This window comes from Pongo pygmaeus, chromosome 2 (genome assembly GCF_028885625.2).
Source record: "Pongo pygmaeus isolate AG05252 chromosome 2, NHGRI_mPonPyg2-v2.0_pri, whole genome shotgun sequence".
Classification (NCBI taxonomy): Eukaryota; Metazoa; Chordata; class Mammalia; order Primates; family Hominidae; genus Pongo; species Pongo pygmaeus.
The window spans coordinates 110,155,018-110,178,673 of record NC_085930.1 but is presented as its reverse complement, the minus strand read 5'-3'; the positions used below and the strand labels follow the sequence as shown (position 1 = coordinate 110,178,673).

General features: G+C 40.9%; 2 protein-coding genes and 1 pseudogene across 9 annotated transcripts in view; all 3 read right to left on the bottom strand.

Moving 5' to 3' along the window:
* The window catches only part of ANO10 (anoctamin 10), a 247,296-nt gene that overhangs the window by 117,810 nt on the left and 105,830 nt on the right, over positions 1-23,656 (bottom strand). The window lies entirely within an intron of this gene.
* On the bottom strand, positions 1,693-2,085 carry LOC134737551 (large ribosomal subunit protein eL20-like). The gene has a single exon (XM_063661415.1). It carries the CDS (start codon positions 2,083-2,085, stop codon positions 1,693-1,695), a length of 393 nt encoding a protein of 130 aa, XP_063517485.1.
* LOC129032433 (large ribosomal subunit protein eL20-like) lies at positions 2,347-2,601 on the bottom strand (annotated as a pseudogene).

Below are 23,656 nucleotides of genomic sequence, written 5' to 3'. Positions count from 1 at the left end.
TACTCATAAGTTTAGTAATGGGACATTTTTATAGAGTTTTGGTGACCTTACAATTTTTGTCTTCAGGTGGTGTGTTTTTTGTTCTTTCCATATGCATTGTAAAATGGTATCTCATCAGAGAAGCCAAGCTGCTAGAAATAGATTCAAAAGTAACAGTTCATGTTGATGCCTCTAGGGTAACACGTAACACTTGGTCTGGTTCCTAACCATGCAATAGACACAAAAAACTAAAATCAATTGCCTCAGCACCTCACATTGCTCAAAAGATTCATAAGTCAATACTACCCATATGATTGATAAATGTTAACAGAAAAACAAAACTGTAAAATATCTCAAGAGGTTTATACTGAGCTAATATGAGTGACCATGGCCCAGTGTTCAGTTTCAAGACGTCCTGAAACGGTGTGCTTGAGGTGGTTGGGTTAGTTTGGTTTTATACATTTTAGGGAGACAGAAGTTATAGGCAAAAACGAAATCAATACATGGAAGGTGTACATTGGTTCAGCCTAAAGAGGTAGGACACCTTGAAACAGGGGCTTACAGGTCATAGGTGGATTCCAACATTTTCTGATTAGCAATTGGTTGAAAGAATTAAGCTTTGTTTAAAGACAAAAGAAATGCCTGAGTTAAGTTAAGGGGTGCTGTGGACACCAAGGCTCTTTACTATTATTATTTGATACAGGGTCTCATTCTATCACCCAGGCTGGAGTGCAGTGCCGCAATCACAACTCACTGCAGCCTCAACCTCCCAGACTCAATGATCCTCCCACCTCAGCCTCTCGAGTAGCTGGGCTGCAGGCACACATCACTATGCCTGGGTTTTTTGTTTGTTTGTAGAGATGGGGTTTCACCATGTTGCCCAGGATGGTCTCAATCTCCTGGGCTCAAGTGATCTGCCCACCTCAGCCTCCCAAAGTGCTGGGATTACAGGTGTGAGCTACAGCCCACCTCAGCCTCCTAAAGTGCTGGGATTATGGGTGTGAGCTACAGGCCCAGCCAGACCAAGGTTCTTGTTATGCAGATGAAGCCTCCAGGTAGCAGCTTTCAGAGAACATAGATGGGTAAATGTCTCTTTTCAGATCTTAAAGGTGACAAACTCATTTAATCTCTTCTAGATCCCAGAAAGACCTAGAAAGGGAAGGCCTGGCCACATTAATGGAGATACCTCTACAGATGCAAATTCCCCCCAACAAGAGACAGTTTTGCAGGGTAATTTCAAAATATGTCAAAGAAATATATTTTTGGGGTAAAATATTTTTATTTCCTTCAGGGTCTGCTGTCATGTGATGTTATACCAGAATCAGGTTGGAATTTGCTATCTTATGTGCCACTCTTTGTGGCAACAAAGTCTGTTTTATCAGTCTAATGATCTCTATTTCAATGTTAATGCTAGTCAGTTGTGCCTAAACTCCAAAAGGGAGAGGGTATAACAAGGTATATCTAACCTCTCTTCCCATCATGGCCAAGAACACAGTTTTTCAGGTTTCTCTGAGGTCTTCTTGGCCAAGAGAGGGTCCATTCAGTTGGTGGGGGGACTTAGGATTTTATTTTTGGTTTACATCATGGAGGTGGGGCCGTGTTCTCCGCCAACACGCATGACCAATTGTCTAAGCATTTACAGTTTATGTCTTTTTTTTTTCACCGGGGCGTTCTTGAGTTTATTTGGGGCCCACCCAGGCAAGGGCCCTGCACCTAGAAGAAGGTGTTGGGCCTCTTGGGGTGAGGCGTGGCTTGTGCTGACGGCGCAGGACCCGGTGGGGCAGCAGGAACTTGATCTTGGAGTCGTGGAACTGCTTGACAGCCGGCCGGCGGCACTTGCTGGCTGCAATCACCTCCACCTTCATCTGGTGGAGTGATCTGGACGGAGTGGGCCCTGGCGCGGTAGCACTGGGTGACAGCGCCCGCGGTGGTCAAGTCCCGGTATTGCCGGTACATGTTGTAGGTGCTGCTCCGGGAGTCATAGTGAGAGGCAGGACTAGCTGCTGTTTGCCGCCCTTTGCCACCTTCGCAGACCGGCTGCTGACTTCCATACCTCCGGATCCGACAGGGTGTCCCGCTGTGCTCCCGATCCAGGGAGGCGCCCATTGCCGCTCCCCATCGGGCTAAAGACTTGCCATTGTTCCTGCACGGGTTTGTCCTAATCCAGCTGAACACTAGTCACTGGGTTACGGTTCTCTTCCGTGACCCACGGCTTCTAAGAGAGCTGTAACACTCACCGCATGGCCCAAGATTCCATTCCTTGGAATCCGTGAGGCCAAGAACCTCAGAGAAGACAAGGCTTGCCACCATCTTGGAAGCGGCCCGCCACCATCTTGGGAGCTCCGGGAGCAAGGACCCCCAGTAACATTAGCGCAGCCAGCTGCCCAAGTTCTTCACCCGCAGCGGTGGCTTCTCAAACACCTGCCCAAGTAGACAATCTCCCCTGAAGCCTTCTTCTTCGTCTTCGTCTTTAACTGAGATACGAAGTGCCAGAAGTGGGACCTGTCGACAAATGATTAGGCGCAAAGATTTGCATGCGGTAGCGGGGCGGTGTGGGCATTCGGGGGTGGGCAGGCAGCGACCCACCACCTTGTACTCTCGTAGTGTGCCCGAGGCCTTCATGGCGTCCTCTCCGCCACCCGCAAAAGGTACAGTTTATGTCTTTACAGTTAATTGCACTTGAAGAAAATAAAAATATTTTACCCCAAAGTATATTTCCTTGACACATTTTGAAATGGCTGCCACAGGGCCAGCAGACAGAAGTGGCCTTGCAAAGCTGTCTCTTGTCGGGGAAATTTGCATCTGTAGAGAATCTCCATTAATGCAGCCAGGCTTTCCCTTTCTAGGCCTTTCACAGATCTGGGAGAGATTGAGTCTGACACCTTTACAAGTCTGAAAAGACACGTTTACTATCTATTCTCTCTGAGGGCTTCTAGCTATGAGGCTTCATCTACATAACAAGGCCACTTTTGCTAGCCAAGCCTCCTTTATTCTCTCCCCTATAACCTGTCTTGCCATTAAAATCTGTTTTTGGCCACTCTCTGAGCCTGCATTATTTTTATAACCTCAAGGTGGTATATAAGCTTCTGTACCTTACTGAGGGGTTGGATCTTCATTCTGAAAGTTCCCATGTACACATGTTAAATAAATCTGCCTTTTCTCCTATTAATCTGCCTTTTGCAAGTTGATTTTTCAGTGAACCTTTAGAGGGCCAAGGGGAAAGCTCTCCCTTGGCCCTTAGGGTGACCCATGAAGGAAGACACAAGGGGCACAAGAGGATGCAGCAAGTTTTCACAATAAGACTAGGAGATTACACAGTCTGACAGAATGAATTCGTCAATAATTTCATTTCAGGTGCTCAGAACATGTAGTTCAATTAACTGGTATTGAAAGTGCACGGCAGAAAAAAAATTATTTCTCTTTTCTTTGAGCTAGAAGACTAGTTTGCTACAAAACAGTCTCTTTGCCTGGTGAAAAAAAACAAGGGGTAAAATTTAAGACCTGTTTTTAATCTCATGACCATTAGAGGCCCTGATTTAAGAAAAAAAAAAAACTATCTTACAAAAATCAACAACTATCTAAACACTTACCAATAAAAATCTCCTTTCACTGAAGAAGTATTCTGTTTTAACGAATCACTGGAAAAAAATAAGCCTGCAACAGTACGCTTTGCATCAAAATAATGCCTTCAGGGTTCAGAAGTCCTTGAATATTATTTCTTCTGATCCTCACAGCAATTACATTAGGCCGTTCTCAACGTGATACATGGATGACGGAAAAACAGCCTGAAGTCAGAGAAGGCTTGCGTAAAGTCACTCAGCTTATAGGAGTGAGGGCTACAGCCAGGCTTTGACATTTAGCCCTTGCCTCCCTCTTTCTGATAAATCCAGTTTCCTTCCCCTTCTCAGGTCTCCAACTATGCCACAACAAAAGTCTTGCATGGTGTGTGTGTTCCTCTCCTCTCTAAATATTCCCTCCTGTTGCAATAAGTTTCCAGCCTAAAAATGTGAAATTTAAAAACTTTTTATCTAAACACAAGTGAAATAAAAAGCAAAACAATGAGATAACCAAAAACCTGGCAACTTGGAAGAGGGGGAAGAAAAGTATTTTAGAGGACTCCTTTTAAAACAAGGCCATATTTTAAGATCATAATAGTGAAGATTAAAAACTCAGTAATACTCTACAGCCTTATTAATATTGGGCAGTAGGCATCATCACAGAACAGATACTTGCTATGTACTCAAACTGGTCTAGACCATAGAAAAAATGGAAGGCTCCTCCTAATTCATTCTAAAAAGCCGGAACACACTTAATACCAAAGTATGACAAACAAAAACAGAAACCAATTTCACTTACAAATATTGATGCAAAGATTCTAAATCAAGTACTGGCAAATAGAACCCAGAAGTGAATTTGTTACAGTAGGTAGTTAGTCAGGCATGAGGAGGGCAGAAGGGTGCTCCCAGCACCCCCCTACACACACACCTGGAATGTCAGGTAACCATCAGGTGATGGTCAGGCAGTTGCTGACTCTCTTTCTAAAATAATAATTGGTCACATCCGGTGCCAGGGAAAGGCAGTCTCCTAATACACAGAGAACACCTGAAACTGGTGAGCAGCAGCTTCCCAATAAGACCTTACGAGTTGGACAAGTGGGCTCAGGCATGCATATTAAGAGGCAGAATGGCAGGGGGGTGGGGTTTAAATGGCATATGACCTTCCAGGGACATTTGACTGGTAAGGACCTCAAGTGAGCATGTGTACAACTCCAGTAAACACACTGTGCATGCTTATCTCCCAAGCACTAGTAGGCTACTGTGCTTGTGGACATCTCACCTCAAGCGAAGAATCAGAAGGAATCCAAGACCCTGGAAGTATGCCAACATACAAAACCCTAAGGCAGGCCAGACACAGTGGCTCATGCCTGTAATCCCAGCACTTTGGGAGGCTGAGGCAGGCAGATGACTTGAGGTCAGGAGTTCGAGACCAGCCTGGCCAACATGGTGAAACCCCATCTCTACTAAAAATGCAAAAATTAGCCAGGCGTAGTGGCAGGTGCCTGTAATCCCAACTACTAAGGAGGCTGCGGCATGAGAATCGCTTGAACCAGGGAGGTGGGGGCTGCAGTGAGCCAAGATTGCGCCATCGCACTCCAGCCTGGGGGATAGAGCGAGACTCTATCTCCAAGAAAAACAACAAACAACCCTAAGTCAAAGGTCAAACTGCACACTTCATCTCACAAGTCACCTGCTTGGACCTCTTCCACCAAGTGTACTGTACTTCGTTTCATTCCTGCTCTAAAGCTTTTTAATAAACTTTAACTCCTGCTCTAAAACTTGCCTTGGTCTCTCCTTCTGCCTTACCCCTTGGTCAAATCCTTCTGAAGATGCAAGAACTGAAGTTGCTGCAAACCCATGTGGATTCACCATCAGTAACAAATTAACAGAAAAATATACAGAATATGATATAATAATATAACATGGTTTATTTCAGGAATGCAGAGATAGCTTAAAATTAGCAAAACTATCAACATAATTTATTACGTTTTTAAGTGAAAAGATAATCATAAATTAAAACATAAAGGTTGGAAGATGGCCAAATAGGAACAGCTCCGGTCTACAGCTCCCAGCGAGATCAAAGCAGAAAATGAGTGATTTCTGCATTTCCAACCGAGGTCACCAACATCAAAGACCAAAGGTAGATAAAACCACAAAGATGGAGAGAAACCAGAGCAGAAAGGATGAAAATTCCAAAAACCAGAACACCTCAGAAAAAACCAGAGGCCTCAGAAATAACACCACACATCTACCACCATCTGATCTTTGACAAACCTGACACACACAAGCAATGGAGAAAAGATTCCCTGTTTAATAAATGGTGTTGGGAAAACTGGCTAGCCATATGCAGAAAACTGAAACTAGACCCCTTCCTTACACCTTATACAAAAATCAACTCAAGATGGATCAAAGACTTAAACCTAAGACCTAGGACCATAAAAATCCTAGAAAAAAACCTGGCCAATACCATTCAGGACATAGGCATGGGCAAAGACTTCATGTGTAAAACACCAAAAGCAGTGGCAACAAAAGCCAAAATTGACAAATAGGATCTAATTAAACTAAAGAGCTTCTGCATAGCAAAAGAAAGTATCATCAGAGTCAACAGGCAACCTACAGAATGGGAGAATATTTTTGCAATCTTTCCATCTGACAAAGGGCTAATATCCAGAATCTACAAAGAACTTAAACAAATTTACAAGAAAAAGGCAAACAACCCCATCAAAAAATGGGCAAAGGATATGAACAGACACTTCTCAAAAGAAGACATTTATGCAGTGAACAGACATATGAAAAAATGCTAATCATCACTGGTCATTAGAGAAATGCAAATCAAAACCACAATGAGATACTATCTCATGCCATTTAGAATGGTGATCATTAAAAAGTCATGAAACAACAGATGCTGGAGAGCCTGTGGAAAAATAGGTACACTTTTACACTGTTGGTAGGAGTGTAAATTAGTTCAACTATTGTGGAAGACAGTGTGGCAATTCCTCAAGGATCTAGAACTAGAAATACCATTTGACCCAGCCATCCCATTACTGGGCATATGCCCAAAGGATTATAAATCATTCTACTATAAAGACACATGCACATGTATGTTTATTACGGCACTATTCACAATAGCAAAGACTTGGAACCAACCCAAATGTCCATCAATGATAGACTGGATGAAGAAAATGTGGCACATATACACCATGGAATACTATGCAGTCATAAAAAAGGATGAGTTCATGTCCTTTGCAGGGAAAGGAAACCATCATTCTCAGCAAACTATCACAAGATCGGAAAACCAAACACCGCATGTTCTCACTCATAAGTGGGAGTTGAACAATGAGAACACATGGACACAGGGAGGGGGACATCACATACCAGAGCCTGTGGGGCATGGGAGGCTAGGGGAGGGATAACATTAGGAGAAACACCTAATGTAGGTGATGGGTTGATGGCACCATGGCACGTGTATACCTATGTAACAAAACTGCACGTTCTGCACACGTAACCCAGAACTTAAAGTATAATTAAAAAAAAAAAATTGATGCTTCAAACAGTTGATAATGCCTGTTCTTCAGGACATCAGACAATTTATTTAATATGCCATTTATTTATTGAAATTATTTAAAATAATGGCAACTAAACAGGCTACCACATTTCCACAAAAAAGGACCATTAGCTCTTGAATGAGGTAAGAAACACAATAAAAAATAATTTAAGATTAAAAAAACATAAAGGTTAAAAAAGCACTTGCTATACAATAGTTATTCCCAATTAAGATAAACAAACAGAAAATGATCTAAAATAGAAGTAGAAAAATATACTTAAATAAAAATCATTTACTACAAACCCACAGCAAACAACTTAAGACACAAGTCTCATTCTGTCACCCAGGCTGGAGTGCAGTAGCATGATCACAGCTCACTGTAATCTCCAACTCCTGGATTCAAGTGATCCTCCTGCCTCAACCTCCTGAGTAGCTAGTACTACAGGCACATACCAGCACACTAGGCTAATTTTCAAATTTCTCACAGAGATGGGGTCTTGCTTTGTTGTCTAGGCTAGTCTTGAACTCCTGGCTTTAAGCAATCCTCCCACTTCTACCTCCCAAAGTGCTGGCATTACAGGCATAAGCCACCACTCCCAGCCTGCAAACAATTTATTAAATGGTGAAATAATAAGGCTATTACTATTCAAGTAAAGACTAAGACAGAGATGTTTTCAATATTGTTTTTGAGGCCCTAGCTAATGCAATAAGAGCAAACATAAAATAATTAGTATAAGTGGCCAGACGTGGTGGCTCACGCCTGTAATCTCAGCACTTTGGGAGGCTGAGGCAGGCGGACCACCTGAAGTCAGGGGTTCGGGACCAGCCTGGCCAACATGGTGAAACCCCATCTGTACTACAAATATAACATTGGCTGGGCAGGTGGCGGACGCCTGTAATCCCAGCTACTCAGGCAGCTGAGGCAGGAAAATTGCTTGAACCCAGGAGGCGGAGGTTGCAGTGAGCTGAGATCGTGCCATTGCACTCTAGCCTTGGCAACAAGAGCGAAACTCCATCTCAAAAAATAAAAAATAGAATGAATAAATAAATAAATAGTATGAGTATTAGCAGAAAAAAGAAAACATTATCCTTATTTGCAGCTATGAGTATGAACCCAAGAAAAACTAACAACCAATTATAACTAATAAGAGGGCTTAGTAGTTATGGGATATATTTTTCAAAAGCTCTTCTTTATAGCAGTAATAACTAGTTAAAAATGAAGATTGATTAGAAAAATACTATTTACAAGAGAAATAAATGCAATGAATTACCAACGAAAAACAAGGAAAGTACAGAGCTTATATGAAAGAACTAAAAAATTTTATTGAAGGATATATAATAAGCCATCGACAAACAGAGACAGTGAATACGTTTTTAGGAGGACAAACTCATCACAAAAGTGTTATTTCTTCCAAAATTCATATACAAATTTAACACAATTTCAATCAGGGCCTAATGAATTTTGTTGAAGCTGAACTAAGTAATTTTAAAGTTTATATAGAAAAAAATGTAAAAGAATTATCAACAAATTTCTAGAGAAAAATTGTAGTAGGAAAATTTTTAGGAAAAATTTTGCCCTAACAAATACTAAAACTTACTATAACAACTATAATCAGAACAATATGGATTGGCTCAAAAACAGACAAAAAGGTCAGTGAAATAGAAGAGAATCTCAAAATAACACGTGATAAAAGTGGTACTTTAGGTTACTGGAAAAGATGGTTTAATAAATGATACAAATGACTATTCCTTTGGAAAATATGAAGTCAGACTCCCACTTCAAAACAAAAATAATTTTAAAAAACAAAAATAATTTTGAAATTAATTCAACATCTAAATGTAAATAAGACACATAGCAAACAAAATTCAAAACTCCACCAAGAAATTTTGAGGATTATTTGGAAGTCTTAAGCAAGACAAGAAACCAGGAGAAACAGAGAAAAATATACACTTGGGTTATATAAAAAATGGAAAAAAGTATGTATGTAATGTATGCCAGAGACAAAATTAAAATACTAAACAACAGATAGAAGAAAATATTTGTAACATGTGACCAAAGAGTTAATATACTTAAAATACAAAATTGCTGGAAATTCACAAGAAGAAGATAAACCACACTCAAAAGAAAAATGAGCTTAAGTCATGTGTAGGCAGCTTCACAGATGAGGCATGGCAAGTGGCCATTCAACATAATAAGAAAGTATTTTTTCTCAATGCTGGTCAGGAAATTGAACCTAATGCCACCTCAGACAACATTTTGTCTATCCAATTTGGGAAATTTTTTTTTTTTTTTTTTTGAGATGGAGTCTCGCTCTGTCCCTCAGGCTGGAGAGCAGTGGTACAATCTCGGCTCACTGCAACCTCTGCTCCTGGGTTCACACCATTCTCCTGCCTCAGCCTCCCGAGTAGCTGGGACTACAGGTGCCCGCCACCACACCCAGCTAATTTTTTTTGTATTTTTAGTAGAGACGGGGTTTCACCATGTTAGCCAGGATGGTCTCAATCTCCTGACCTCATGATCCGCCCACCTTGGCCTCCCAAAGTGCTGGGATTACAGGCATGAGCCACCGCGCCTGGCCGGGAAAAATATTATTAAGAGCAAGTAGACACTAAGGTATATGAAAATGGAGCTCTCATAAATAAGTTATCAGGACACTTTTGGAAAATGATCTCACTGTACCTATTAAAAATAGTGCCTACTCCGTGAACCCGGGAGGCGGAGCTTGCAGTGAGCCGAGATCGCGCCACTGCACTCCAGCCTGGGCTACAGAGCCAGACTCCGTCTCAAAAAAAAAAAAAAAAAAAAAAAAAAAAAAAAAAATAGTGCCTACTCTTTGATCCAGCAATCCTGCTTTTAGGAATATACACTCTATTGAAAAAGGGTATGTGTATAGAAAAGTTACATTGCTGGTAACTCAAAATATCGGAAAACAATCAGAATGCCTACTGACAGGAGAAAAGCTGGACCTTGTGGAATATTCTGTAGCCATTACAAAGAGCAAGGTATATATTTATTTACCTGTATATATTGACATATGCAACCCCATTGTAGCCATGACAAACATGGTTCCCTAGTGGTCTATTCCTAAGGAATGTCAAATTTCAGAAGCACAGATCAGAAACCAAAACCTAATTTAAGAACAATTCTATTCTTTTTTTTGAGGCGGGTTCTTGCTCTGTCACCCAGGCTTGAGCGCAGTGGCATGATCTCGGCTCACTGCAACCTCCATCTTCCAAGCTCAAGCAATCCTCCTACCTCAGCCTCCCGACTACTTGGCACTACAGGGGCACACCACCATACCCTGCTAATTTACATATATATATTTTTTGGGGGTGGGGGAGCAGGGGCAGAGACAAGGTTTCGTCATGTTGCCCAAGCTGGTTATTCTATTCTTTATTCACATTTTTTGCATGGTACTTACCACATCTTCCCCTTTCTTCCCATCAGTTTTCTCCACACTTCACCACTCTGAAGCTTATCCTTTGTCCCCCACCCCTGAACCACAGCACCCAACTAAACCAAGTCCAAACCAAAATTCAAATCCTCCTCTGATTTTTGTTCTCTTCTCCCTTTCTCCTTCCTGTTCCTCAAGATGTACAGTGATGTAAGCTCCTTCCTGTTCTTGAAGATGTACAGTGATTTAGGCCATGTCCTCCCCCAGCTATGGAATTTCCTATCTTCATATATTGCATCCTTAAGGACAAAGAACAACCCTACTTGGCAGTATGGGGGTAGGGGATGGGACTGGGCTAGCAATTGCAGAATTTTCTTTGGTAGATGGGATGAACAGTACACATGTGAGCACTTTTTCTTATTCTGTCACATTTCAAAAGATTTTTGTGATTTTGAATTAAGTGCAGACAATAAACCTACTGGAGGGTAAATGTGTGAGTAATTCCTACTCCCTCACTCCACAGGAGGCACATGCAAACTTACCTAGCATACAAAAGTCAGCGTGTGCACAGACGGAAATCTCTATAGTCTTTATCTGGTTGTAATAAGCAAGTAATGCTTTTGTAATTAAAGAGAAAAGATAGAAAACTTTAATCGTTTACAAAACAAAGAAAAGTATCCCCTAGTCACATAACCCTGTCTCCTTACATGTTTCTTTTGCCTCCTCTTTCTTTGGGAGAACTGTCTTCAGAGTTTCAACCTTTGGCAAGCAGCACACACTCTTTCTGCTCTGTTTTTCCTGATTGCAGAAAACTCCAGTCCCAGAAAAGTAGAGAAAGGAACTCCCTTTCAGGCTTGTGTTCCCTCAGCAGGGTGGATCTAAAGCTAGTTAAGGAATCCACCCTACTGAATCTTTGGGAAGCTGTTCCTAAGACAGACATCCTGAGGAGCCTAAGTCCCTGGAGTGAGGGAAGGGAGGGGCCCCTACCACCTCCCAGATGCCCTCTGCCCTCCTACAGAACCTTCCTATGCCTGTGGTTTGCATGGGGGAGGGAAGCAGCATGGAGGGGGATTTGTATATTTCTGTGATATATATTTACATATTTCTATGAAATAAAGATTTATAATCTGTATTTCTATTAATTCACCTCAAATACAATATTTTTGATACTGTTTTTGCTGTGATATATGAAAGGAAAAGCCAGTACAAATTGAGCTACTCTAAACATGGACTTAAAAGACCTGAAAGTGGAACTCACGCATGTATCTTAATGGTGATGCTTAATTGTAATTTTGCTGCATCATCTCTGTACTTCTTATGTGGAATGACTCATATATTGTGTCCCTATCAGAATAAATTCTCAGCTGTGAATCAAGCATTAATCTGGTAATTATTTTAAAAGGATGTAAGTAGCATCAAATTTTCTGTTCATGTATTTCTTTAAAAAGCTTGAAACACTGAAGCCTTGTTCTGCACTGCAAAGTGTGTATGTGCAGCAGGATAAGACTTGATGCTTGGTTTGGTCACTGACTGGCTGTTGGCAGGTACAGCAAGGAGACAGTGAGAGTTTTCCTGCCCACTTCTTGGGAAGCCACTGGCTTGGATATTTCTAATGCCTCCCCAGAAGATGGGTGGTACTCAGCGGGCAAGCCAACTGCCCTCCACTCCTGCAAAATCCAGCTGATTGAGGGAAGAACTGTGCAGTAGGGCAGATGTGACCTAACCTGGGAGGACAATCCCTGATGGCAGTGTTACCTACCAATTGTGTCAGTAGGAGAGACTTGCCCCCAGCATGTCCTAGAATGTAACAGAAACTCTGATGGGATGGCATGTGGAGGGAAGAGTAGGGAATAAACACCACCTCCCGTGGCTTTCAAAGCCTGCCTAAAAGATCCCAAGTCCAAAGCTTAGCACAGAGGAAACCAGCCATTCCCTTCCCTCTACTTTGTAGTCTGGACTATGCAGCTTACTATAGCTGAGATTTACTGATGCTGTCCTTTGTTTTTCAAAAAATATAATCCTCCCTCTTATTCTTGCACATCCCCAGGGAGAAGCAAAGAGCAGTCAAAATATGAATGGGACTGTCCTTTTCAGCAGGTGGGGTAAGAGGGGAATAAAAATCAGAAAAATAAGATATAATATTTCTTGTACTCAGTGCTATGAAATAATTTAATCCTTGCCATATGCATATAAGGTAAACACACATACACGATCTTTCATTGTCAAATGGTTCTGCAATGCAACAGTCTTGAGGCTGTGGTGCATGGGCACTGGGGGTAAGTCCCCAGACCCGACTACCTGAGGTGGTGGTGAATACTGAGGAAGAAGCTAAAAATCACACCAAAACCAGGGGATTACATTGAGCCTTCTCCACCAGAGTTCCAGAGCTCGTGTAGAGAAACCGCTAGAGAGAGGGGGCAGTTAAAATGTTTGTCCTTGTTCTTCACATGTGTCTTCAAATTTCTAACAATGGCACAGGCAAATGCAGAGTGAAAATAAACTCGGCAAGTATTTATCAAATGATACTTGTGATAGGGTACAGAGACCCTATCACAAAGAGTTTACAATCTTTTACAGTCGAGGAACCCAGTCATGAAACAAATATAAAACATTTCCATAGCCATGTACACTCAAGTGTATAGTTCAAATGATATACCTCCATAGAAGTACACTGAATGCTCTAGATGGGGAAATGTTTACTAGGGAGGGCTTGGCAGAGGAAGTCTGTCTTAGATTGAGCATCAAAGGAAGTATAGGAAGTAGGCTGACAGGAGGAGCACTGAGCAGGGGAAGAGGGCATTTGCAAGGCACAGAAGCCAGGATCAGCAGCAGTACAAAAACTGGGTGCTAGAGAGGAAGGTCAGAAATGTAGGCAAACCATACTTCCCACTATTATTCTTTCAACAATCTAGGATACCAAAAACTGTAAGACACCATAAGACACACCATTCTCCCATACACCACCAAGAAAAAAAAATACTGCCAATTAAATAATTACAGAAAGTGTTCTTATTACCTAGAATTCTAACTTGAAGGGCTCTTTTTAAAACTTCTTTAGATAGATTTTTTTTTATAATCACTCCTGTGCTACCTACAAAATATAAGCATAATATAGGCTGGTTAATGTACTACTAGTTTGTTTTTTTTTTTTTGAGACAGAGTCTCACTCTATCGCCCAGGCTGGAGTGCAGTGGCGTGACCTCGGCTCACTGCAACCTCTGCCTCCTGGGTTCAAGCGATTCTCCTGTCTCAGCCTCCTGAGTAGCTGGGACTACAGGTGCACGCCACCACACCTAGCTATTTTTTTTTTTTTTTTTTTTTTTGGTATTTTTAGTAGAGACAGGGTTTCGCCATGTTGGCCAGGCTGCTCTTGAACTCCTGACCACAGGTGATCCACCTGCCTCAGCCTCCCAAAGTGCTGGGATTAGAGGCGTGAGCCACTGCGCCCAGCCCCATGTACTACTAGATTTTTTAAACATTCAGAGTCCAAGACTTCTAAATCAAGTTTTATCTCAGAGTTGACAATGCACAAGTTTTTCAATACAAAATCCTCTTAGGTGGCCTCAGCAGTGTGGGTGATGCAGCAGTCCTTAAAACAGGGCTTCACCACTCTATCCAGGATTTCCTTCCAAGCAGCTGGCATCCATTTGCAAGCTTCCATGCTGGTGCTTTTTCTGATCTTATCAAAAAGGGTCAATGAAAGGTTTATAGCCCCACCCAGAATTCATTTTCTATACTGACTGAAACCATGAGGAGTTGCTGTTGCCAAATCACACTACCAGGAATGTCCCAGTGTTGACATTCAAATTTGTCCACATGTTGATGATGGCAGCTGCCTGATAGCCACTGTAAAATACATTCAATTTCAGAGGTACTAAAATGTGGGAGAAGTTAACCTTAGGCTCAGTGAAATGTGGTGGTATGATCTCTTAAGCTTCTGTCCAAAGCTATAACTCTGCAGGTATTAATAGTAAAACCACTCTTGAATGTAATTAACTGAAATCACGATTTGCCTTTTCAACCCTGAGTGACACTTTAGTACACAAACACAACCATTACCGAAATTATCCTAATAAATATCTTACTTTATCAGCGTATATACTCTGAATTGGGTTGGCATAATCTTAGAAGGTTTAGAAAGACTCCATAAGCTTTGACATCTACATGACTTCCTATAGCTCAACCTAGAATGGTAGTAAACAACAACAACAACAACAAAAACGGAAGGCAGACCATCTTATAACACGGGTATGTAAGAGGGCTGGGGAGGGCGCTGTATGTACAGTTGAATCAACTCAAATCTCTCAGTGAAGAAATTAGTTGTATTCTGAAACAGAAGATGTCATCGTCCATTAGTATAGCTATGAAGAAATACCTGAGGCTGGGTAATCTATAAAGAAAAGAGGTTTATCTGTCTCATGATTTTTCAGGCTGTACAAGAGGCATGGCACCAGCATCTCCATCTGGTGAGAACCTCAGGCTGCTTCCACTCATGGTGGAAGGTGAAGGGGAGCCAGCTATGCAGTCACATGGCAAGAGAGGAAGCAAAGGGAAGCGAAGTACCAGGCTTTTTAACAACCAGCTCCAGCAGGAACTAACAGAGTGGGAAATCATTCGTTAGCACAAGGATGGCACCAAGCCATTCATGAGGGATCTGCCCGCATGACCCAAACACTGCCCATTAGGCACCACAACATTACAGATCAGATTTCAACATGAGGTTTGGAGGGACAAACATCCAAACTATGGCAGGAAGTGTAAAATCTTATAAATTCCCAATACTTTAAAAAGACAATAAAACACAAAATGAAAAATCTAGAGAATCTGAAGCAGTGAAGGGGATCTGAGAAATCACGAGGTCAAAGCTTCTTAGTAGAGAGGCAGAGGAAAGCAAAGGGAAGAAAGGTTGAAAGAAGCCAAAACACATTCCCTGGATGCAATGAAGACTAAGATTGTTACCCTGACAAGAAAGACAGCTCATTATTCACCTTCTACTTTGCCACAGAGCCCAGCATAATAATATCCACACATGACTGATATTCTGCCGAATTGAACTAAATCTGTCCAGGGATTGGTGGAAAGAAAGGTGGTGGAAGATGACAGTGAGTATTATGGAGAAGGGGAGGAGGATAGCCACAGACCTCAGCCAAGGAGCTATCAAAATGATCTGTCTCAAATTACTTCACCCACATCCTATTCTAAGCAACAGAGTACAAGAACACCAGTATCAACGACGGTCTCCGTTTGGTGATTTTCCACTTTTCTCCTTACCTCACACCCATAGGATGGCTACTATAAACAAACAAACAAAACCAGAAAATAACAAGTGTTGGTGAGAATACAGAGAAATTGGAATCCTTGTGCATTGCTGGTGGAAATGTAAAATGGTACAACCACTACGCAAAACAGTATGGAAGTTCCTCAAATAATTAAAAATAGAATTACCATATGATCCAGTAATTCCACTTCTGGGTATATATCCAAAAGAACTGAAACCAGCATCTTGAAGAGATACATGTATACCTGTGTTTATAAAACATTATTCACAATAGCTGCCATAGTTTGTATATTTGTTCCCCCAAACCTCATATTGAAATCTGATCCCTGATATTGGAGATGGCGCCTAGTGGACAGTGTTTGGGTCATAAGGGCAGATTCCTCATGAATGGCTTGGTGCCATCCTTGCTGTAATGAGTGAGTTCTCACTCTATTAGTTCCTGCCAGAGCTGGTTGTTAGAAAGAGCCTGGCACCTCCCCACTTCTCCTGCTTCCTCTCTCACCATGTGATCTCTACACACCAGCTCCCCTTCACCTTGCACCACAAGTGGAAACAGCCAGAGGCCCTCACCAGATGGAGATGCTTGTGCCACACTTCTTGTACAGCCTGCAGAACCATGAGCCAAATAAACCTCTTTTAAAAACAAGTTACCCAGCCTCAGGTATTCCTTTTTTAACAACACAAATGAAGAAAGGCAACAGCTAAAAAGTGGATGCATCACAAGTGTTCACCAACAGATGAATGGATAAGCAAAATGCAGTACGTACGTGCAATGGAATATTATTCAGCCTTAAAAACTAAGGGAATTCTGACATGCTACAGCATGGATAAACGCTGAGGACATTATGGGAAATAGGCCAGTCACAAAAAGACAAGTACTATATGACTCCACTTATATCAGATACCTAGTATAGTCAAAATCATAAAGACAGAAAGTAGGAGGGCTGTTGCCAGGAGCTAGGTGGAGGGGATAATAGGAAGTTATCGTTTAATGGGTACAGAGTTTCTGTTTTACAAGATGAAAAGAATTATACAGGTGGATGATGACTGTGGTTGCACATTATAAATTTATTTAATACCACTGAATTGTACACTTAAAATGGTCAAGACAGTAAATTTTGGATTATGTATATTTTACCACAATAAAAAAAACTGGGAAAAAAGAAAAAATGCAAACTAAGGGAGAACACTACAGTTATGGATATAGTGATCCAGTCATTGGTTAGAGAGATCCTTTTCTATAGGCAATAAAATCAAGCTGTTAAACACTACAGGTTTCAGAAATCAGAACAATATGGGCTCCCTCTAGTGGTTTAAAACACCTTTAAATACTCTCAGATACTGAAAGGAAGATTCTAATTTATTTTGATTTCTTGGTGAGGGGTGGGGAGAGAGATCACCTAATTATTTTCTTCTTGGGAAACCCAAGTCTCACAAGTAGATCACTACTAATATTCATCCCAGTAGATGAGGAGAGGGGAGTAGGCCCATAGATCAAATGTGATGGCTCCAAAGCCACAAGGCAAGTTTATCTACTCCCTTCAGGATCCATCAGAAGCTTAAGCAGCCATGAATGAAGAGAAGGGGGCAGAGCTAAGCCATATGACAAGGAAGACAGTTCACTCCCCCTTTGACTAATATCGTTCTCTTTGTCCTATCACCATAACATAAAAAACGAATTTACTCATGTGGCTATGAAAACATCTCTAAAGAGACCAAATAAAATAGTTTCAAACAGATTTCAGGCCAAGCCCAGCCTAAGTTTATAGGCTGCCTTGGCTGCTCTGACAGTTAAGATTTGTTTGAATTTCTCAGTGCTGTCATACAAAGAGAGGTCTCATCACTTCACAGTCATTTATCCTATTAAAAACTGCATTCTAATCAGGTGATTTTTATGATTTGAAGGCTGAGAGAGGATTTTTTTTTTCACAGTATAGCAAATCTGAGTAAGGCTGCCATTTGCACTGAAGCTTTCAGTCTTGTTATATAACACCTTCTTATATAAAGTGTTGGGGACCGGCTGGGTGCGGTGGCTCACGCCTATAATGCCAGCACTTTGGGAGGCCAAGGTGGTGGATCACCTGAGGCCAGGAGTTCAAGACGAGCCTAGCCAACATGGTGAAACCCTGTCTCTACTAAAAATGCAAAAATTAGCCAGCACGGTGGCGGACACCTGTAATCCCAGCTACTTGGGATGCTGAGGCAGGAGAATCACTTGAACCCAGGAAGCGGAGGTTGCAGCGAGCTGAGATTGCACCACTGCACTCCAGCCTGGGCGACGAGTAAAACTCCACCTCAAAAAATAAAATAGATAGGTAGATAGATAGGTAGATAGATAGGTAGGTAGGTAGATAGATAGGTAGGTAGGTAGGTAGATAGATAGATAGATAGATAGATAGATAGATAGATAGATAGATCGATCTAAAGTGTGATCTACAGGTGAAAAAAAACCAGTGCAAATAAATCAAAGGCAAAGGAGAAGCATGAAATATCTCTGCTAAGAAATGTAAATAACAATTATGAAACAGATGGGTAATGTAATTGGTACCTAGCTGATTGCAACTGTAGCTATCTATGATGGCATAGTTTTCTGCCATTGCTAAGAGAGTTACTGTTTATAAAAAAATCAGATTAGTTTATGTAGTTTACAGGAAAAAGCCTTTTCAACAAAATATCAGAGAAACGACAGAAATAATTCTTTTTTTTTTTTTTTTTTTTTTTTGAGACAGAGTCTCACTCTGTCACCCAGGCTGAGGTACAGTGGCATGATCTCGGCTCACTGCAACCTCTGCCTCCTGGGTTCAAGTGATTCTCCTGCCTCAGCTTCCTTAGTAGCTGGATTACAGGCACATGCCACCATGCTTGGCTAATTTTTGTATTTTTAGTAGAGACAGGGTTTCAACATGTTAGCCAGGCTGGTCTTGAACTCCTGACCTAGTGATCCTCCCACCTCTGCCTCCCAAACTGTTGGGATTACAGGTGTGAGCCACTGTGCCCAGCAGAAAATTATTCTTGAATCCATTTCTAAAAAATGTATCAACCAGTGCAAAGTTTCTTTCAAAGAAGATGGTAAAAATCTGAACAAAGTTCTTTTGAATTCTGTTAAGTGCCATGAGAGTTGCTCTGATTTGCTTTAGTAAAATTTAAGTAGAATGCATGAAAACAAAAGCAGCTTCTGGTATAGTATGAGATAGTGTTAGCATAAATAAAATGCCATCAAGTTTTTAAATACTATCTAAGTTCTATACTAAATAGCATGCCACTTACGCTTGAAATAAATGTAATTAAGTACAATGTTTATGGTAATTTCTATAAAATGTTGGGCATCAGATCCCCAGTTAGAATCAACATTTTCTGTCACATCACTTTTTCTATGAGAAAATAAGATTCAAATTAAAATTGTTTTAATTGTCAGAACATTTTTCTGCTGAGCATGAGGACTGCCTATAGGCTGGATTCCCTCAACACTATTTCACTAGTAAATTGACTAAGAAGCACGTGTTTTTCATGGGATGTCATCATCTACATGGGTTTACTCAGGTACCAGTGAAACCCAAAATTATACCACATCAAAGCCCTTTATGTGGGGCATGCTTGAAAACCTCAGTTGGCTTTCTTACTCATCAGGAATGATATAACACATTTTCTTCACATGCTCTTTCCAGTAAGTCATCTTTCAGATCACAGAACCAAAACACTGTCATTTTGTGATAGATATTCCAGAGGAGGAGGTGACATACACATTCACGAAGTCAAGAAATGAAAAACTGTCAGTCAGTGGGTTTGAATTTGTTATTATTCTGCAGTTTTCACATCATTTATTTATGTTCAACTAAATAATATGGTCCCTGAGGGCAAAGATTATACTTTATTCTCCCTATAGGGCCAGGATATTATGAGTATGTATAATAGGGCTAAAAGATACTTGTGGAAGAAATTATTTTATGTTTCAATCTGTAGCAGAGAGACATGTGCCTTGTTTCTTGGAACAGCTAAAAATGATAAAGGATTTAAGATGTAAATTATTAAAGAAACAAACAAAAAATATTTCCCCCAAATTCCGATGATGAATAAAATATGTTTAAGATATAGTGTTCCTGCAAAGTTATAATTTGGAATAAGTACACTTTAATGCATTTTACTCTACGTGTGTTAATCCTCACCTTTAAAATAAAGATATAATGCTCTTACAGTATTATCTAGGACTTATTTGACACAAATCATTCATAACGTCGTCCTTGTCTCAGAAATGACAATTCCATTTGTGAAGTTGCTCAGGCCAAACCTGAGGGTCATCTGTGATGCCTCTCTTTTGTTACCCCTCACCTCCAACATATTATCAAATCCTTTATTTTGCCTTGAAAATCTATGCACAACCCAACCACTTTGGCTACCTCCACATTTCCTGCCCTGGTCCAAGACACCGTCTCTGTCCTAAGCCATTGCCATGACTTCCTACCTAGTCTCTCTGCCTTTGCTCATATCCTGTGCATTTTACAGTCAACAGAGTATCCAGAGGCCCCATTAATACATAAGTCAGACTCTGACTATCCATTCCTCTGCTCAGAGCCCTCCGGCAGCTCCCGTGCCACCCAGAGTTAAGCCAAATGACCTAAAAATCCCTGTGTGATCCTCTTCATCATATTTATGGACTCAAACTCCCATCATTCCCTGTGATCCAGCCACATGAGTTTCTTTGCTGTTCCTTAATAGCCCAGGCCCACCCCTGGGCCTTTAGGGTGCTGTGCCTTCTGCCTGCACTGCTCTTCCTCCACCAGGTATCTGCATGGCTTTCCCATCACTCACTCCAGGTCTTAACCCAGAAATCATTCTCCCTAGGACATTTTCTCAGACCAACTTCCTTAAAACTATAGCACCACCCCCACCATGGTACTTCCTATCTCCCTTCCTTACCTTATTTTTCTCCTGAGTGGTTATTACTGATTAACATACTATACATTTCATCTCATTATCATCTATCTTCCCCCCTAAAATACACTCCACGAGTACAGAGGTTTTCCTTCCTTTTGTTCACTGCTGTATCCTCACTGCGAAGAAAAGTGTCTGGCATCAAGTAGGTGCTAATATATCTTTATTGAATTAACTGAATGAGTTCTAATTCCTACTTATTGGAAGATTCTAGAAGTCATGTCAGTTTCATATGAAAAAGGTGCTTTTTGTTCATAGGTTTGGTATCATTATCTTTTTATCTACCCAAGAGTTGATAAGTACATTTCTCTCTGTATCCATACAGCAAGGAAAGTCACTGGGTACCTTCTTTCACTAGAGTCAGATACCACAAAAAGAGGGATGTGAGAAATTTTCTGGACTGCCCTTTGTAGGAGACAGGGTGGGTTGTATTCTTCCCCTTCCCCTTCTTTACAGGAGGGAATAAGAAGTGTTCAGCGAGGCTCAGGGACCTACTACAGGTCCGGGCCATGTGGGAAGCTGGGGCACAATCCTCACCCAGAGCTGCTTCTTCAACTGGACACAACATGCAGCTGGGTCAAGTGTGCAAGGCATCCCTCCCACAACTCCTGGTGCTGCTGGTCCCTGGAAGTTTAGAAGCAGACCAGCCAGCACTGCCTGGATGCCCTCATAGCTAGGACTGACCCCTTCACAAGGGACAAAAAAAAAAAAAGGAAACACAGCAAACCTCTGATGGTGGCTGGACTGCAGGAGAGTCACTGGTAGGCCCAGTGACCGGGGACACTCAGGAAAGGCATATCTCTAAATTCTGATGGATGAGGGTAGCCTTTTCTTCTCATAACTGGAGAAAATAAATATACAAGCTCAGGGATTTTCTCTGTGGGTTCTAGGGGGCCATTCTGTCACTATTAACTATGATAAAAATGAAATGCCATCTGCACACGGGTCTGGTTTTGAAGAAAAAGGGGAAGATTGTATAGTTAGCATGTAACTGTTGAAAAGCATAAACAATTGCCAACAAATGCTTGCAAAAAATGTGATCAAACAAAAAGGAAATGTTCTAGGTGTTTGTAAAAGGCAAGAGAAAAATGTGATGTTCCTTATTAAAGAACATTAAGAACACTGAAATAAAGTATAATTTTAATACTTTACAATATTTTTCACAATCAAGAAAAAGTTTATGTTGCTGAAGAGAGAGTAAAAGTCAAGGGGAAGAAGGTAGAGAATAAAAAAGAATAAAAATAATTAAAACAGAAAAATGCTCTAATTCTATTGAAGGTACTTCTCCCTATTTTTCAAAAAAGACCAAACATTAAAAAGTCATGAAGAGACCTCATCAAAATTAAAAACTTTTCAAAGCTTATGTGAAGCTACAGACTGGGAAAAAATAGTTGCAAACCACATATCCAACAAAGGAGTACTACCTAGGATACAGAAATATTTTTTAAAACTCAACAACTAAAAAAATCATTAGAAAATGGGCAAAAACTTCAGCCATTGTGGAAGACAGTGTGGTGATTCCTTAAGGATCTAGAACCAGAAATACCATTTGACCCAGCAATCCCATTACTGGGCATATACCCAAAGGATTATAAATCATGCTGCCATAAAGACACATGCACACGTACGTTTACTGCAGCACTATTCACAATAGCGAAGACTTGGAACCAACCCAAATGTCCATCAATGATAGACTGGATTAAGAAAATGTGGCACATATACACCATGGAATACTATGCAGCCATAAAAAATGATGAGTTCATGTCCTTTGTGGGGACATGGATGAAGCTGGAAACCATCATTCTCAGCAAACTATCGCAAGGACAGAAAACCAAACACCGCATGTTCTCACTCATACGTGGGAACTGAACAATGAGAACACTTGGACACAGGAAGGGGAACATCACACACCGGGGCCTGTTGTGGGGTGGGGGAAGGGGGGAGGGATAGCATTAGGAGATATACCTAATGTAAATGATGAGTTAATGGGTGTAGCACACCAACATGGCACATGTATATATATGTAACAAACCTGCACGTTGTGCACATGTACCCTAGAACTTAAAGTATAATAAAAAAAAAAAGAAAAAAAGAAATCTACAAAAAAAAAAAGAAAGAAAATGTGGCACATATACACCATGGAATACTATGCAGCCACAGAAAAGGATAAATTCATGTCCTTTGTAGGGACATGGACGAAGCTGGAAACCATCATTCTGAGCAAACTATTGCAAGGACAGAAAACCAAACACCGCATGTTCTCAGTCATACACGGGAATTGAACAATGAGAACACTTGGACATAGGGTGGGGAACATCACACCACGGGGTCTGTTGTGGGTTGGGGGGAGGGGAGAGGGATAACATTAGGAGATATACCTAATGTAAATAATGAGTTAACGGGTGCAGCACACCAACATGGCACATGTACACGTATGTAACAAACCTGCACGTTGTGCACATGTACCCTAGAACTTAATTTAAAAAAAAAAAAGAAAGAAAATGGGCAAAAACATAGACATTTCACTGAAGAGGATTCAGCAATGGCAAATAAGCCTTGAAAAGTTGTTCAGCATCATTAGCCATCAGGAAAATACAAATTAAAACTACAATGCAATATGACTACATACCCATCAGAATGGCTAAAATAAAAATTAGTGATAGCACCAAATTCTGGCAAGGATGTGGAGAAACTAGATCACTCACACATTGCTGGTGGGAATATAAAATGGTAAAACCACTCTGCAAAACAGTTTGGCAGTTTCTTATAAAACTCAACATGCAATTACCATTCAACCCAGCAATGTTACCTTTGAACATTAATCCCAGAGAAAGAAAAACTTATGTTAATACAAAAACCAGTACTAAAATATTCATAGCAACTTTATTTGTAATAGCCGAAAACAGGAATCAGACCAGATGTCCTTCAGTGGGTGAATGTTTAAACAAATTGTGGTGTATATATACCATAGATA